This window comes from Lotus japonicus, chromosome 1 (assembly GCF_012489685.1).
Source record: "Lotus japonicus ecotype B-129 chromosome 1, LjGifu_v1.2".
Taxonomy (NCBI): Eukaryota; Viridiplantae; Streptophyta; class Magnoliopsida; order Fabales; family Fabaceae; genus Lotus; species Lotus japonicus.
The window spans coordinates 2,079,463-2,098,865 of record NC_080041.1 but is presented as its reverse complement, the minus strand read 5'-3'; the positions used below and the strand labels follow the sequence as shown (position 1 = coordinate 2,098,865).

General features: G+C 34.6%; 2 protein-coding genes and 1 pseudogene across 2 annotated transcripts; all 3 read right to left on the bottom strand.

The window, feature by feature from the left end:
* Window positions 1-8,054: 8,054 nt before the first annotated feature.
* Window positions 8,055-10,566, bottom strand: LOC130732996 (vacuolar iron transporter 1-like). The gene is made up of 4 exons (XM_057585024.1): window positions 10,288-10,566; window positions 10,121-10,206; window positions 9,913-10,027; window positions 8,055-8,581 (listed from the first exon to the last, which is right to left on the bottom strand). The coding sequence occupies exons 1-4, from the start codon at window positions 10,539-10,541 to the stop codon at window positions 8,284-8,286; spliced, it is 753 nt and encodes a 250-aa protein (XP_057441007.1). The 5' UTR covers window positions 10,542-10,566; the 3' UTR covers window positions 8,055-8,283.
* A 2,960-nt stretch (window positions 10,567-13,526) lies between these two features.
* On the bottom strand, window positions 13,527-18,475 carry LOC130732993 (disease resistance protein RPV1-like; annotated as a pseudogene).
* Window positions 18,476-18,871: 396 nt separating this feature from the next.
* Window positions 18,872-19,285, bottom strand: LOC130732780 (disease resistance protein RUN1-like). Its single transcript, XM_057584769.1, has one exon. It carries the CDS (start codon window positions 19,283-19,285, stop codon window positions 18,872-18,874), a length of 414 nt encoding a protein of 137 aa, XP_057440752.1.
* Between the last annotated feature and the right edge of the window lie 118 nt (window positions 19,286-19,403).

The window sequence follows — 19,403 nt, the reverse complement described above, 5'->3', positions numbered from 1 at the left end:
CCTGTATGATAACATAAAAGTCATTTGAAAACCCAAAACATTGACAAAGCTTGATTTTAGACTTGTTCAGATGATTTTTATACCTTGACTACTTTGGACAATGTTATATTCAGATAACAAATAGATTTTCTCGGTGAAAACAGAGCAACCTGCAAATAAATGGACAGATTTTAATCCAACCATGCATAGTTGTCCAAAGGAAGCAAAATAAAAAATGTTTAGGTTCTAAATGATAGACCTTTTGGAGAATAAGAACAGATCCAACAGTTATGTCATTCGCAAATTCGCTGTAAGTGAATGCCTTGCGATGGATGCTAGCATCAACGGTGCCCGTTGGGTCCTAAATTGATGCAATCGTGAAAGAAAAAAATTGGAACGGTGTACGGTTAGAGAAGGACAAAAGCAAGGAAATACCTTTAGGATAACTTTCGAATCTCCGAAACCATTGGGAGTGCATGATTTGATCACAGCAACAACATTCTCCACTCTCTCAACATTCGTTGTGATTGTGCCCAGCGGAGTGGCAGACCCCCCCAATTGCAGGGCTGAAAGCCAAGCATTTGAATTGAAATCAAGATCGGTTTCGGTTGATCCGCCTTCGAGCACACGCCTCACGATTTCCTGGATCGGAATGAGTGGTGTGTTAGTGGTGGATCTACCGGCATACATCGCAGCCTGGACGGTGCCAGCCGAGCTAGGAATGAGAGGACGAGAGCTACTAGAAGTGGTTCCTTGATGTTTGCAATGGCGGACGAATGCATTCAGGTCTTGTTCAATTGTATGTTTTTTTATCTTGGTTACAAGACAGGAAGAAGAGGATAAAGAAGAATAAGAGAGACACCATAAAGATTTATAGCAGAATGGTCAGAAGATTTATGGTGTATTGGTGGCTGGTAGAAGTGTGGTTGGGGTTGGTGATTGAGAGTAATGTCAGGTTTCAAGTTCGTCGTGTAGTGGATGGAAATGACAAGACTTTGATGATGGAAATGACAAGTCTTTGTCTTTGTCTTTGTCTATTATTCGTGATGTCTTTCAATCAACTGTTGTTTACTATGCAAGGCCCATCAAATTAACAAGGCCCATCAAAATAATAATGTCCATCAAATTAGAAGGCCCCTGAAATTGTAAAGGGAATCAGTTTCAGGGTCTGAAAAATTTGCGCATCAAATTGGGTCCCTAAGAAATTTTTTTTTAATTCAATTAAGGCCAAATCTCAATTTTGTCCTAGTCATCAATTACACGTGGCTTTTATATTTTTTTTTAATTAAAAAAAAACTAAAAATTAATTTTTAAAAAATTAAATTTGGCCTTAAAAATAAATTAAAAATATTTTCCCTAAAAATAAATTTAAAAAATTGGCTTTTAATTCAATTAAAAATTTATTTGGCCTTTAAAAGAATAAAAAATAATTTTTTTTAATAAGTTGGAATTAAAAATAATTTTTATTTTATTTTTTAATTAAAAAAATTATAAAAGCCACGTGGAATTGATGACTGGGATAAAATTGAAGGCTGGCACACTTTGACCTTAATTGAATTAAAAAAATATTTTTAGGGACCCAATTTGATGCAAATTTTTTTCAGACCCTGGATTTGATTCCCTTTACAATTACAGGGGTCTTCTGATGTATTAAACCAAATTAATATTAGCAAAAGCAGCAAATGAACATTACACGAAATTACTTGCCAATCAATGGTGATGTCTACATAGTTATCCTTAACAACCTAAGGGTAAGGGCCATCAAATTAATATTACAGAGAGTTTGCAAATGAATATTACACGATAGGGAACACTCAATCTGTGGTGATGTCCACATATTTATCCTGACTAGGACCAAGAGGAACACCAAAATTCACAAGCCAAGCTTGGAATTCTACTGTGAACATGTCTAAACGTGGACCATATGGGTACCTCCAGCTTCCGAAGGTAGGATCAACATGTCATTCCCACTGGGGAGCAATAGGCGGCATAGGATGTCCAGGAGTTAAATGGACCTACATTATAGAGAATAACAATAAAATTAGATAACTTCCAAGCTATTAGTTAACCAAAATATTAGCGTACTTAATCAAAATATATTTGTACAAAGTGATTTATCACATGACTAATAACTATAACCGGATCTACACCTGGTGGACCGACTCCTCTCAGTGGAAGGTATGTGTTACAACCCTTAGAGGAGATGGATATGAGAACCAATTGGAACATTGTTGCCACAAGGTATTCCATCTCTGGCAGTTGCATCCATTTATTAGGGGTGCCGGGACACCAGGAGGAAAAGTGAGTCGGTCATGTATTGCAGTAACAATCTGTCTGGATCACATGCTATCATACAAATCTATATGTTGTTCAAGTTCTCCTATCCACTGTGCCATAACCCAAGGACAACTGTCCATACCGGAGGTATGCCCCACTAATGCAGCAATGGGTTTATAGCCACTGTTACCATCATCATCAACATTTGTAACTGTGTGTATATATGGATGGAGAAAGGATGGAAAATGACCCATGAAATAGCTTGTATCAGACTTCTTCACACACTTCTTCCTCTTTGCTGGTTGTGAAGCCTTCTTTGCCGCTTTGATCTCCATGTCAACATGTTCAAACCCTGAAGGATGATGAGTCAAGGATCCTATTGCTTGACTCTTGGGTGGTTTGCTCTCCTTCGCCTTAAGAGTGCGGTTGGACTTTATTCGAACCTCAGGAGTACATAGTGTACTGCTTTCAGGACAATATATCGCCTGAAACAAATAGAGCAAGGAGAGTTTATATTTGCTTGTCTTGTAAGTGCAATCCATGATCACTACATAAGGGAATGTGTTGAACAGTTTGACAGCATTCAGATGAGCCCAAAATACATCTCTAATGACTTCCGATCCGGGTTCATGTCTTTCAAAATGAACATACTTGTCACCGTCCAACTTCTTCAGCAAGTTTTGCATTTTTGTCAATGACCCACGAACGGATTTTCTAAACTTCTTGCAAACACCATAAATTTGGGAGATGGTAGACAAGTTTGAATGATTGTTTTCCTTCAAAGACAACATCTTTCTCGGTGGAACCCAAGTCTTAGCCAGTTTTATCACTTCCCCCTTCTCATCACTACTTAGTCGACCAACGTAATTGTGGCCAAGTAGTGACCTAGCTGGTTCATGGTTGTGTATACCATCCATCACCTTCAGCCATCAATCTCTACCATTTTTCCTAGGTCGTTTTTTTAGTCTAAAAGTACAACCTATCTTTTGTGTTCCCGTTCCTTCAACAAGATCAGGATCTCTGTAGGGAACATACTTACCATGCTTCTCGCACCCCAAAATAACATATTATTTTCTTCCATTCGCACAACTATCTGACTTTGTGATCACCACAACATATCTATTTCTAATCAAAATTTCTTGAACCCAATTGAGAAGATCATCACGTGTAGGGAAAAGCTGTTTAATGATAAATAAGGCATAAGGCATAAACAAGACATAAACAAAGCATAAACAAAACATGCAAAAATTTGTTCAATGAATACCTGATCAGTTGCAAATAAATGCGAGAGATCTATACTTATACACGGGGTACAAATGGTGGTGGTTGCTTCTCTTTAATGGTTTCTTTAGCATGATCATTGTCCAATTCAACCTTAATCAATTGTGATTCACCAAAGATATAAGAATCTGTCATCCCTGGAAGTGAAAACGGAAGTTTAAGTTTCATATTAAATACAGAATTTTAAATTTCGTTTCTAATACGGCAAATAAATGTTCATATTAAATACGGTATTTTATATTTCATTTTCAAGGCGGAATTGCCGTATTTGTTCAAATTGTCGTATTTGTTCGCGAAGCAGAAGCTTTAAACTACCAACTTAACTACTTAAAGTAACTACTTAAACTAACAACTAACTACTTAAACTAACTATCTAATAAATACACTACTAAAAACTAACAACACTTACCAGGAGATGGTGGTGATGGTGGTGATGGAAAGAAGAAATGTGGAGATGGTGGTGGTGGTGGAAAGAAGAAATGTGAGGGAGGAGAGGAGTAAAGGTGGAAAAGGTTGTGTGGTCGAGTTATGGGGGCTGGTGGGGGTTGTTCATGGAGGAGTAATGGTGGAGGGGTTAGTGGAGGGAGGAGTAATGGTGGAAAAGGTGATCAGTCTGTCAGATAAAATACGGCAAATAATATTTCGTATTCAATATATAGAATACGGTTAATAAAAAACCGTAGGGTACTTTTGAGTTTAAAAAAAAGGGTGGGGCGCGGAGCCCCATAGGTGAGGCTCCAAACCCAATTCCCCCACTAGATATGCCACCCCACTTAATAGTGGGGAAATACTTAAATGCCCCTCCGTGTTTTACTTCAGGATATAAAAATCCGGATCGATCCGAAAGAGTTAGGGTATATGTTTGCTTGCTGTGACAAAGTTTAGGGTATAAATTGAAGATCATTTATGTATGAAGAGCTTATATCTAATAAGAATAGACTGGGATTGTGAATAACACCATTACTGAGTGTGATGAGCCTGGCGTTCCGAGGAGAGGAAAAGCATTGTGTAACTTTACTGGACTACATGGTTGGTTACTTGTTTTCACCACTTCAAAACTTGAGAAAAATGTTGAGGCTGTTTCAAATTATGTGAACAGAGAAATTGATTGGAAAACAATAGGGTCATTGCACGCCACAAGCATAATTACTCATGCCGTGTTTGTCATAACTCACAAAACAAATGGCTTAATTGCACTTTTGATCCCTGATCTTTCACCTTTGTGCGATTTACCTCCCTCATCTTTAAAATGAGCGAATTCCCTCCCTCTTCTATTAATACGTGTGATTTAGGCCCTTCCGTTAGTTAGCCGTCCAATTGCTAACGGTGGTTGCTATTTTCACCCCCCTTTTACTAACCACACCCCCTTATCAGAAATAAAAATAAAAAAATAAAAAATAAACGAAATAAATTAAATAAAATTAATAGAAAATAAAAAAAATTATAAATTAAAAAAAACTGAAAAAATATTTTTATAAAAATCAAAGAAAAAATAATGAAATAAATGAAATAAGTTAAATACAATTAATAGAAAATGAAAAAATATTTTTATAAAATCAAAGAAAAAACTGAATTTTTTTATAAAAATCAAAGAAAAAAATGTTTTTATAAAATCAAAGAAAATAACATATTTTTTTTAATTGAAGATAGAAATTTAAAAATAAAATAAAAGAAGAATTTTTTTCTATTTGCACCACCTACACTAAATTAAAAATAATTATTCTTTTATTTTATTTTTAAATTTCTATATTCAATTAAAAAAATATTTTATTTTCTTTGATTTTATAAAAACATTTTTTTCTTTGATTTTTATAAAAATATTTTTTTCAGTTTTTTTTTTATTTTATAAAAATGTTTTTTCATTTTCTATTATTTGTATTTAACTTATTTCATTTATTTTATTATTTTTTCTTTGATTTTTATAAAAATATTTTTTTCAGTTTTTTTTTTATTTTCTATTAATTGTATTTAATTTATTTAATTTATTTAATTTATTTAATTTATTTCATTTATTTTTTTATTTTTTGGCTTAATTGCACTTTTGCCCCCTGATCTTTCACCTTTGTGCGATTTACCTCCATTTTTTATTTTATTTTTATTTTTATTTCTGATATGGGGGTGTGGTTAGTAAAAGGGAGGGTGAAAATAGCAACCGCCGTTAGTAATTGGACGGCTAACTAACGGAAGGGCCTAAATCGCACATATTAATAGAAGAGGGAGGGAATTCGCTCATTTTAAAGATGAGGGAGGTAAATCGCACAAAGGTGAAAGATCAGGGAGCAAAAGTGCAATTAAGTCTATTACTATTGAACATGAAAATCTTGTGGGGGCAAGTGACACACCTAGCTTAACATGGATCCTTCATTGCACTTAACTCATGCAAATGTTGGTTCTCTTCAGATCAAAGAATTGTGAACCAAAGATCAAGGAGTCAAGGAAGGGGATACCATAATTATTAATTTTTTTTGGTAAATGATACCATAATTATTTAAATAAGTATAAAGGAAAATATTATTTTTCTAACATTTTGATCTATAAAGACTTAGGAAAAGAAAACAAGCAGAACCAACCAGTCGTAATTCCTTTTTGCTATGTTTGGATTGGTATAATATAGCGGAACATAATGAAACGGAAATTAAGGAATGGTATAGAACAAAATAAAATTTTATTTTTATTGTTTAGACATTTTATGATGGAATGAAACTGATTTATCACTCTATTGCTTGGTTAGCGGACAAAATGAAATGTTTTTTGATTTTTTAATTCCTAAAATACCCTTATTTTACAAATCTTAATTGCAATGAATAAGCTTGAAACATGTCAAAGATACCACTAAAAACTGAGAATAGAATGTAAAACAGCTTTCCTTGAAACTCTTGTATGTGCCCTAGGCTCCTTTTTAAAAAACTCTCAAAGTTTGTTTATGCTTGTTGCACGAGACCCAGAAAACCACCTTATCCAGATACACATTCTCAAATCTCACAGACATCATTCGCACCCATTAAGTACATTTGTTTGATGGTACCTTGCACTAAACCTTCATAGTGCAAAACAAAAGCACAAAAACGAGAAGTAGAAAAGCAGGAAGGGAAAATAGTCACGGTTATCACAAAAATTTGGAGTTTAGAAGTGGTTTACAAGAGGGTAAATTAGTATTTTTATAATTTTATTAAATGAACACTTTTGTGCTACATCCCATTCCTCCCAAATTTGGGGAACAAAATTAAGGGGAAAGACTGGTATTTGATGGGACATGTACCATTGAGTTCCACTCTATTCCATGAAATTTTAAATAAAACAACCAATAGATTTGTTACTCCCTCTCCTTCAATCCACTCCACTCCATTCCTCCCCACAATCCAAACGAAACCTCTGCCACACAGAGAACAAGAAAAAAAATTAGGTTTTCACCCCTAAATTTAAGTGGACAACACCTCTACTAGCTAGTTACTGACTTACCCGATATAATACTGCTACTTGGTGAGGAATAAGTAAGAGAGATAAAATATGAAATGTAATAGATGATAAGGCGAGAGAGATAAAAATAAAAATATGTGAAAATGAAGTGTTTAAAAAATGAGGTGTGTATATATCATTATTGAAGAATATATTTTAAATTTTACACATAGTTGGTAGAACTCTATATTGAAAAGAACCGGAGGTAACAAACATCATAATTTTATACAGAAAGTGCTTCAATACACCTTAGTTCAGAGCCACAGTAAGATGAAGATGAACCCCATGCTAACCATGGAGGCATGGAGGGATTGAAGCTAGTTTGTGTGAATTCTGGTATTGAGTCTTTTTACTTCTATACGTATGGGTTTGATCATGAGAAAAAAAGTGGAACTAGTTTTGATATTCCCAGCACTCTGCCACAAGGTAGTACAACTTATAATTTTGTTGTTTGTTTAATTGATTCAGTACTATTTGAATACGGAATATTGAGCACTCCCTTTAGGAAACTAATTATACATGAGAATTTATCACAATAAAAGTGAAAGTAGTACCGGAAACTCCTTCCTTTAGGACTATTGTAAAAAATTCCCCTAATTAAACTTAGCATCATAGAATTAAGAGAACTTAAACCTTAGTACCAAAACTGATCCTAGAACCCCAACGGAAAGAAATTTAAGGACTTAGAACTAAGCATGGTATTAACTCAAAAGGGGAAAAATCCTCATGCTAACTTTTTGATAAGTGTGTGTTTGGATATTAGTTGAGTTAATGTTAAAAACATAAATCTCAATCCACAAAATAAGTCCGTTCACTTTTTATTTTGAAATGAGTTCTAACATTAGACAGGTATTCATACATACATTAAGTCAATGGTAAGTTCTCATATTCTAAAAATTTAGCTCCTAGTTTCGCCATTTGCCAATAGCTAACTAGTAAGTACCATTACCCTTCAACCTTAAGGATTAATTTCAGGGCTACGTACTGGCTAGCTGAGGATACATGACAAAAAATATTCTACCTCATACAAAATTCAAAACCACGTCAAATAGTTTGCAGCACCAAGATGAATACACACATTCGAGCTATCAAAAGAGACGATTAAATTGCCAAATGATACTAACCACAAAAGTTCACGACAAAAGTTCAAAAGGGGGATTGTTTATGAATCCATGGTAGAAAAATGAATTGAAAAGCTGCAAGAAATAACAACTATTAATAAATAGCTAATAAGATGGGAATGATAGTTTTCAGAAGAGTCTTCATTGCCACCAAGTACAGAGCATGGATCTAAGGATGGAAAGCCTTTGCCAAACCGAAAGCAGCGGCAGAAGCAATAGCACCAATAAGAGCAGTTTCCAAAGCACTCCTGATAGGTTTATTACCAGTGAAGTATCCCTTGGCAAAGCCAAAGACCAGCAATGCAAACAAGGTAACCACAACTGAAATCACCACTGCATCTGATGCCTTTGGAATGAAAATGTAAGGAAGGAGAGGAACAGCCCCACCCAATATGTAAGCAACTGCAATTGTCAATGCACTGTGCAATGCTCTTCTTGGATCTGGCTTCTCTAGTCCCAACTCAAACCTGCAAAGCCAAGTTAGCACCTTGTTACTTTGTCCAAGCATTTACAGACTACAGAGCCACCCTAGGCAGTAGCAATGGACCCATCTTTTGATATTTATCAATGGTATACAATTAAATATCAATTACTAAGATTACTTTTTTAAAATTTCAAATAAAAGGTATTTTTTATATATGATGTACCAAAAAAAAAAATCTCAAAAATTAAAATACCCGTGTATATACTAGTTCACTTATCATATCAGAAGTACAGCAACATTAATAAGATCGTACTTACGCAGGATCATCATAACTAGTTATATACGATAATAAAATAAAACCACTCAAAATGGTACCAGTCTGTGACGCCCCTAGAATCATCCCCATTTCCCCTGTTTTTTCAGGCTTCATTTTCAGGTCCAAGTAGAATGTGCTAAGCTTATTTCGTTAAGTTATTTTTTTTGAAAGTTATCATTACGCTTTCCTGGGCCTAGCCCTCCTTTTAACCAAGAAAAAAAGTTATCATGACTTTTTTAGATTAAAGAAAAATCATTTTTATTTTATATAAAGGGATTGCCACTTATTTCACAAGGTATATGGGTACAATAAAAATTAAAATATTTTGAAACTTATATATCATCCTAAATTAATGACTTAATTACACTTTTGATCCTCATAGTTTCATGAATACGTGATTTTCGTTTCTATAGGTTCATTTGCTCAAATTATGTCTCTTTCTACTTTTAAAATTGAACAAATTGTGTCCAAATGATAACTTATCATCAAAGTATTAATGGAAAAAAAATGACATAAAAAATGAAAAAAGTTGACGCCAATCACAATTTTTTTACGCGAATGACAATTTAAGATGATTTATGTTATTTTCAACATAAAAAAGTGATAAATGCCAACTTTTAGATGACAAGTTAACATTTTGACTTATTTTATCAAATGTTAAGACTTAATAGAAAATATAGAGACTAAAATCACACATTTTTCAAACAAAAAGAAAGAAAAAGTGTAATTAAACCTAAATTAAAAATAGTTTGAGGAAAAACAAACAAATGAGTTAGTTCATAAAGAGTATGTATCAGAAGCGCGCATGACCAAATTTTGGACTCTATACTGACCACAATCAAAAAGTGAAAACTACATTGCAATTTGTATCCACAAAGCCAAAAGTGGCTTTTCTATCTTCTGAGTGGGTGGTGCCACTTTTGAATCCCTATCTCGCAGTTCAACTATTCACACTTAAAATATTCAATACATATAGATCACAGTTAACACATAGTAAAATAAAATAAAATAAGAAGCATGTAGGTTCAAATTTGTTGATTTGGGATCATGAAACTTACTTCATCATGAAATCAAGCCATGCCTGAGGATTCTTTCTGAGAGCATTCACCACAGGTGTATACTCATGTTCCTCTACCCCATACTGAGCCAATATTTCAGCTACCTCTGCTGCTTCTGAATTAAAAAATAAAAAAACATATTTGTATTAGCAAACAAATTAAAAATGAAAAATAATATCAGAAATTAAAAAAAAAAATTAGCACACACCAGTTTCTGGTACTGCGATGATTTCTTCTTGCTCCCTTCTCAATTCTCTGTCGTAATGATCAGCTTCACTTTTTGCCGCCAAATACCTGAATTTTTTTAAATAAATATTAATAATAATAAGGAGAAGAGGAGAAGAATTGAATTGAGAAATTTGAATGGTTTGTTACCCGCCGAGACCCATGGAGATGGCGCCGGCGGCGACTTCTGCGATGCCGGCGGTGAGGACGATGGAGGAGGTGGCATTGGCGCCGGAGAGTCCAGCGGCGAGGGCGAAGGGGACGGTGAGGCCGTCGGAGACGCCGATGATGATGTCGCGGACGATATCGCCGGCGGTGAAATGCTTCTCGGTGTGGTTGTTGAGAAGACCCTGAGTAGTAGTGTCAGGTTCGATGAGGCTTATTCTCTGTTCGGCGGAACCCATTTTTGAGTGTGAAAAGGATCTCGCTATCCAAATAGAGCCTAGTCTGAGTCTGAGTCTGAGTCTGAGTCTGAGTCAGAGGAATTTGTTCGCGCTGCGTTCCAATGCACATAAATACACACACTTGAATTGTGAATTCAACCCCCATCACGTGTTTTCCACTCTGTTTGCATTATTAATTCAATTAAATAATTGACTCACTCGTGGTGGACACACGCCATGTAATTTTCAATTCAAAAGAAATTATTTTTGTATGAATTTCTTTAATTCAATCCGAGTGAGTAAATATGAGCTAAAATCACTCAAGGTAGTGTAATGATATTTTAACATGTGTGTGGGGTCAGGGTGGGAAAAAAATGAGATTTGATTACTAACACTAATTAGGATAAAAATCTTCAATTAATTGCCAATAAAGTTTTACTATATCAATTATAGAACCTTAAATGAATGCTTTTAAATGAAATTGCAAAATTTTATTGTTGGAATAGGGAAATAAGACATTTTTAGGACATGAATTACACGTAATAAAAACCTAGCCATTTACTCCCTCCGTTCTTATATATAAGTCACAAATAACTAATTCTCTTAGATTAAGAAAAGTAGTTACTAGTAATAAATTTGTAAAAAAAATGATTTACTTTCCTAGATTACCCTTATTTACTTTCCTATAATTTTCTCTCTCCAAGTTAATACTTCTAAAGTTTATTATCTCTTTCATATTAAATATGAGGGTGAACTTGGAAAAAATTATTTAATGTTTCCTAGATATTAAAAAGTGACTTATATTTTGTAACAATTTTTTTTCAAAAAATGTGACTTATAATAGGGAACGGAGGGAGTAGTAGTTATTAAGAAATATCGTAGTATATGGTAAAAACATCAACCTCCGTAAAACTCATTTAAGAAGTTTGTTTTTTTATTTATCAAAAATTTATATTTTTATGTAATCTCATTAATTATGTTTAATTTTAAGAATTAAAACCTTTTTAACATTTTTCAAAAAAGAAGGTTTTTTTAAGTGAAAAAAAAGAAGGTTGTTATATTATAATACAATATAATAAAAACGACTATATCAAGAAAGATCATTCACGTCAAAAAAAGGAGATCAATATTCTTTTACTAGCTGTTATGATGCCTTTAGAATTTAATTCATACAAATTAATAGAGTTAAATAACTTTATACAAAACGTTTTCAATCACATCTTTTCATCTTATCTGTTTAATATTTAAATTTAAATTTAATTGTATTGTAGGAAAACAGTGAAATCTTTCTAACCTATGTATGAGATGTATTTAGTACATCGTCTTTTTTTTTTTGAAAGGGTATTTACATTGTCAGATGCGTCATGCGTGTATAATTATTAAGCTAGTTTAAAAAAAAAATTATGAAGGTCATTTAACTTCATATTTATCTAATTTGTTATTTCCTCCGTTTCTTTCTATAAATCTTCATACAAAAAATTGCGTTTATTACTAAAGCACTAAATGTGTCAAGTTAATTGATTGGTTTTAAAAAAATGCATACATTTTATCATTTTCTCTCACTAGTAGTTAGTTGGGTGAGTAATAATTAATGACAGGTGGTAATTAAAATTTTGGAATTGAAAGCACACAATTGATGTAAGAGGTATATATGAAAGAGTATAATACATTTTGCTGGATTATTGTAAAAGATCTTATATTTAGGAATATGAAAAGAATTAAAGGGATGTGCACCGTTAGTGTAAACAGATTTTACACAGTCATCCTGATCTAATTGAATTCTGTCTCATCATAAAATATATTTTTGTTTTAATCAAAATTTAAAATCAAATTTATTATTCCACTTACGTGGCATGTTGTGATTGGTTATCAGTGTAAAACTGGTTTACACCGACAGTGCATATTCATTAAATTCTTTTTTAAGATTAATTAAGCTCTTATATAACAATAAAAAAATTCAACAGTATTGGTCAAATATATATAATAGTCCATGCTAAAAACAAGTATTAACAAAATCACATATTTCTATGGATAATTAATTTTTGTACATTTTCATCTCGTATGATACTTTTATTAGGAATGCATGATTCTCTTCTGAACATAATTACATAATTCTATACTTGTCATTTTTCGAAGTCTACATATTCCTTCTTTCTTGTTACCAAACAACCATATCAACCTGCATGCTTTGATCTTTTCGTCCAACTTACTTTCCACGTGACAAAAGTTCCTTCTCTATATGTGTTAAAATGAAAATATCAACTATCAAGTACATGGACTCCTCATTCATACACCGCTCATTACCCCCCCATTCATACTCACATCACAAACACCACATTTTTCTCAATATTTCTTATTTTTTATCACATCATATATATCATATCTCACATTTATTACTTATTTCACTTCTATTTCTTTCTCATTATATATATATATATAGACGTACACATGCTTTGGCAACTTTCCCCTAATAAAATGAGCCATATACTATCATATCATTTTTTCTTATTTAAATTAGAATAGCATTTTTCAGAGCTATGAAAAAACTTTTCAGGGACCAATTTGGATCATGCTCTATATGTTACGGACCTGAAACATATCTAACCCTTTAAATTTTTGTTGAACTCAATGTCGTTTAAGTCAAAGCAGGGAAATTTTACTTCTTCATTAGTGTGTTAAATATGTTTAGTTCAATGGAAGACCAATGCTACCTTGAAGCTTCCTTTTCACATTGTTGATTGTCCCTCAGAATACAAAATACAAAATTCGGCACTCCAATGCATAGAACGTGGTTTTCAATTAAAAACTTGGAAACCAAACATACACTTATGCTGTTAACTCCTATGTTCACTTAACTGCTACCATTTCTCCTATTTTTACTCGCATAGACACCATAATTTTGTGCCTTTTAAGTGAATTGATGTCTATCTTTATTCTACAGAAAATTTGCAGAAATGTCAAGGCTCCTACTGCGTGGGTCAACATTTGAAAAATGCATAGCAAGAATTCAAAAAGGAATTAAAGCATCGAGCTATATTCAAAAAGCTATACGTTAAAAATTTAAAATGGTCCTCATATTAACTTTCAAGCCACAGTTTACACTAAAATAACCCATAAATGCTCAACAGCATTTATAAATCATGGAATCAAATAAAACGGGCATCCTCTGTGTCTGTGATGAGTGTTCAACATGAAAATGGGTATACAAGCTTGATAGTAAGGGACTGGATGCATAAAATGAAACGAGTTTGTGTGTCCACCATATCCATATAAATTCGAAAGACCTGAAATAAAAAAATATCACCTATTATCAATTTCAACAAAAGAATCACTTATTCATAGCGATACAGAAAGTGGAAACAAAGCGAAGCACAACACACCCAATTACCCAAACCAAGATCAATAAGGAAAACCTTATTACATTTAGCTATTCCAGCATGACCAAGTAAACAGTTTTCTGGTTTTATAACTCCCTAAGAAAGCCTAATTCAATGATATGAGATTCACATATGACCTATGACAGTAATTAGTCAGAACCTTGAAATAAAAACTAGGAACATTTATTAGCCTTAACATGTTTCAGTGATTTTACCCGTTCCAATGGAGCTTCTCCAGATTTTTTCATTGTGTGAAACAGTTTCGAGCGTAGAGATCATTGAAGTGGGTTTTGCCTCTCCCAATAAATCATTTTCCATACACATTGCCCGGGTCCAAACCCTTGTAATCATGCTTAGGGGACTAACCTATCTACCAAGTAGCCATGTTTGGCGATATCCTAATAATGAAGCCAAAATAATAAGTAAACAAATAGGGGAAGCCAGCTGAGAAGAATGATGTGTTCTTGGTAGAGATGTTGGAGGAGGAAAATGGAGTTATGGGAAAACAGACAAGTTTCCATATAACAACCTGTTTCAAGTACTTCTGAATGTTAAAAAAAAACGGTACTTCTTAATGCCAAAATAAAAAACAAAAATCAGAAACAGAGAATAAAATTTCAACATTTAAGGCTTGAAACAAGTATTCACAACAAGCCAGTTTAAACAATGATAAAATACTTTCCTGTAGATAGAGACTTGACTGGGAATAACATGAGACCAGGGGGCTCACCAAAGGTCTTCAACCAATCTTCTTGTGTTGCCACAGAACAGATTATGCAGCTTTGCTCCAACTAGATTCTTCAATGTCATTAATTGGAACTTTTAGAAAGCTGGAATAGTCACCAGCAACGCCATACTCTTCTTTTTTCTTTGGCATAAAGAGGGCATATTCCACACTCTTTTACCGTGAAAGCTGGCTTAGAATATGGCTTCCCATATTTTCTGATATTCAAAAGCAAGCTGTCTGTATGAGATGACCGCAAATAAACATCCTCATATTTGTGGATCTTGAAATTTAAGTTGGGGGCGTCAGAAAGAATGTTTCTGATGCTTGCAGAGTCCAAGTGATGTTTCCATAGGAAAGTGTGATCTTGGACGAAAGTCCTAACTTGTCTCTTCCAGTAGAAATGGCTTTTTAGCTCATCATGATTTAGAGATTTCTTCATTCCATCACCATATTCAAATTTTAACTCGTATGGCAAAGAACCAGTTCTATCATTTATATCATCCATGTCTTCAATTTGCAAAACGACACATAGGGCGAAACCAATGAGTCTGTTATCACTGAACCAATTTAGAGAATCTTTACTTGCAGTTACTGAATGTCCCTCGCAACGGTAAGGAAACCATTGTGGAACTGCACTCCCTGGAAAGCAAAAGAATACGGACCTATAAGCCTCCTCAGTCATCCTTAGCCAAGCAGCAGCCACAATATTACTTCTAGCAACTGCATCCAGTTCTTGACTATTGGTAAAATGAAATTTGAAGGTGACCTCTTTGGAACCTGATGGGAGTTCAAACCTTGAGTTTGACATCACTCTTCTAATGGATGGACAATCAAACGCCAGCAACTGTTTTAGATATGGTGGAAGCTTTGGGATACATTCAAGCTTTTTGCAATCACTCAAGTCAAGTGATTTCAAGCTTGATAGATGAGCAACACTCTCTGGAAGGCTCACAACACCGCTATCATGCAGTGACCATTCCCTTAAGGATGACAAGCAACCAATATCATTTGGGATTTTAGTTAATTTGCCGCAGCCTGAACAATCAAGCTCGGATAGAAGGCTTAGATTAGCAATGCTGTTTGGAAGTGACTCAAGATCACTGCACAAGTTCAAACGCAAGGTTCGAAGCCCAATCAAATTATCCAAGGATGAAGGCAGTTCTTTAATTGCTGTTTTTGTTAAGTTAATGTGAGCAAAACTTTCTGCAGGCTCCAAGATCTCTGGGAAGGTCTTTAGCATTGTGCAACCATGCAAATCAAGTTTTGTCAACTTCAAGTTGAAAATGCTGCTTGGAAAAGTTTCAAGTGATTCACAGCAGGTAAGACGTAACTTGCAGAGTTTGGTGAGACTTCCAATAGAAGAGGGAATAATCTCAAGCCTTGGGCAGTTGTGTAAGCTCAACTCTTCAAGCCCAACAAATCGGTGCAAGGATGAAGGTAGTTTCTTTATAGCTGTTTCATCTAAGATGAGCACCTTTAAATTTTCCATTGTATCCTCAATTTCAGGGAAATTCTCCAAATTTGAGCAACCACGGAGATAAAGTCTTCTTAGAAATTTCAACTTACAAATGTCAATTGGAAGGCTGGTAAGTGATTCACAGTCAGATATATCTAACCAACAAAGCTCATTGAGACTTGGAAATAATGAGGGGATAGTTTCTCTCATCACTTTCATGTTCAGTAAGTGTATACCATCCACCGGTTCTCTTATGCTAACAATGGGGTCAAAAGTATCTGAACAATATTTAGCCTTCATGTAACCTTTTGCATTAAACTGGATAAGATTTCCATGAGACAGGTTAGCTTCAGCATCAGTGAAAACTTCTCCTGCGTCCAAACGCAGGTTAACTTTTGCATAATGAAAAATTTCTTCTGCTCCCCAGTATCCATCACAACGCGGTGTACCATATGATTGAACCACCTCAGTTCTGCCACTGATTAAAAACTCTTCAAGCCTGCTACACTTACAGAGAACAACTAACCCAGAAGATGTTGATAGAATATTACTGGGAAGATTTAAACTCCTAAGCTCAACACAACCATTTAAATATAAACATTTGAGCTTGCTGAGGAAACTCGAGGAGTGAACTTGAATCAAGCATTTACAATGACTAAGAATTATTTCCTCAATATTTGGACACAAAGAGAGGTCTGGTATTCGAATCAGCTTCCAAGAATAACTAAGATCGAGCCTTTTCAAATTGGGCAAATCCTGACACATGATGTGAATCATTAAGTAACAAAAAGAAAAGTTTATGAAATTAACCAGACACACATAATAGCATAACAAACAAGTGAACTATATTATTATTGAACACATGAGAAACTGATTTTTAGCATCCAGTCCTACTAAAGACTTTTCATCACTAAAACAAAAAGGAACATAATATAAAGCTAGAAATACCTTATCTCCCTCCCAAAGTTGTTCAAGGTGGCTATGACGCATATCAAGTTTAACAAGATTTTCCGGGAAAAATTGCAACGGCAAAGATCTTTGAGGGAAGCCGTCCCAACGAAGAATTCTTAATTCATCTGGAAGACTGTCAAGAAATGTAGGAAGGACCAGATTTGAGCCTTGCCAAAAGTCAGAAGACTTGTAGAACTGGAGCATTCTCAGATTATGCATCTTTCTGAAAGTTTCAGAATGTAGTTGAACTGTTTTTATTTTGCATGTATCGAGATATATACACTGGATTGCATCTGTCCCCTAAAAGTAAACACACGAGTTAGATAGCTATGTGACTTATCTAGTAGGATTTGAGCTACAGAAGAATGTACCTTGTTCTGTCTTAGAACATGACAAACTTCTTTGTCCTTCCATAATCGACTCCGTTTTGCAGGATTGTTGACACATTGTTGGCGAACAACTTCTTTTCCCATTTCCTGTATTAGATCATGCATTACGATTCTACCTTCCAAAATATATATAAGGCACCTATCTTTGAGAACATCCAATCCAATGTCAGCAGAGAAACCACAGCTATCTAGTGTTTGTGCTACCATATTCTCGATATGTCCTCTATAGAAACAAGCTATGTCAAGAAAGATATCCTTTGTTCATCATCAAGCCCATCAAAACTTAACTTCAACACATTGAAAATGTCAAGATCTGGAAGCCTTTCTAGCTTTAGCAACTCACTTTCCCATGCTTCCCTTGTTCTACCATAAAGAAATGAGCCCAAAACTTTGAGAGCTAATGGAATCCCTTTTGCATAATTTAATACTTTTTCTGATAAGCCCATATAGGTTTTTATGGGATGGGTTTGTTTAAAGGCATTTAAACTGAATAGCTGCAGAGAGTCTTGAACATTCATCTCCTTGACTTCATATATTTCATCAGCTTCACAATTCTTAAGAACTTGCATGTCTCTACTAGTAAGAACAATTCTACTTCCCCGGCCGAAGTTGTCACGTCCTCCAATTAATTCTTTAACTGGACCCCATTTCTTGACGTCATCGAGGATAAGGAGCACCTTTTTCCTTTGGAGCCTATCAAATGACAACCTTAATCCAGAGGATGTGCCTTCCTTCTTCAGAAGCTCTGACAAATATCTGTTTCGAGTACGGTGTACTCCCTCTCTTTCTATTTCTTCGTGAACATTAAGAACGAAGCTGCTTGAACTGAATTGAGTTGCCATTTTGTGATATACTGCACTAGCAATTGCTGTTTTACCTATTCCTCCATGCCCCAAATTCCTATGATCCGAACAGCCTCTGACTCAAGGTGCAACAAGGACTGGATTAGTGCAACGTGATTGTCCATTCCAACCATTCCTTGATTATCACTTGAGAAAGAACGATCCAATTTTCTTAAAATATCTTCCACAATATCTGCAACAAGTATGGATTCTGGCCTGACACATAATAAAAGGAACTAAAACATTAGTCTTTGATAGGAAAGAACATTTGAAATTAGAGCCACTGAATGGTGTCATATTATTACTTCTGAATATGCCAAAAATGAAGATTACAGCATTGCTTGCTATACACATGATAAACAGTTCTGGTGTCAGGAAAAACAACAAATATACAAAGTCAAAAGACGTGTGTGTGATCTAGTAAAATATCATAAAAGAGAATGTAAATTGGTCACAGAAAAATAAAACATGATTAAAGTGGAATCAATCAACACAATTTTCACTAGTATGCAAGTAAAAGAGAATGTAAAATAGCCATTCCACCTGGTGACTTGTGAATCCCAGCTGAGAGTCCAGCTGCTTCAGCTAGAGCATCCTTCCACCTCCGTGTTACTTCATCCTTGAATCGCAGTTCATGCTTAACAAAGCATCTGCATAACTCCCTCTTTGGTGCCTAACTTTGATGGATCCACCTTGTAGAAAACCGGTATCACCTCCCTTCCATATTCTTCCTGCACTCCAGAATCTTAACAAGTTCATCCAAACAACCACGACGAAAAGCATAGTGTTCCGAGAAACGATGACATAAATCATTGAATCTTCAATTGCTGTATAAGGTGCTGGTGAGATCTCATCGCCTCTGGCTAGCCTGTTATCTATGAAGGTTTCTATATTTTTGCTGCAAAGTTGAGCATAGAGATGACTAGTGAAGTTGTCACGGGTATCTTCCCCTCTAAAGCTGAGGAACAAATCATGCTTTGGAGGAGAAGGAGCCATATCAGAAGAAGAAGAACTCCCTAACATTGCATTTTGCAATCAATACTTGGTCAGTGTCTCAGTTTTTCTTCATTGCCATCTAATATTGACCCGGTCACTATAGACATCAGATATATCATATATTATAATCTAATTAAATGATACT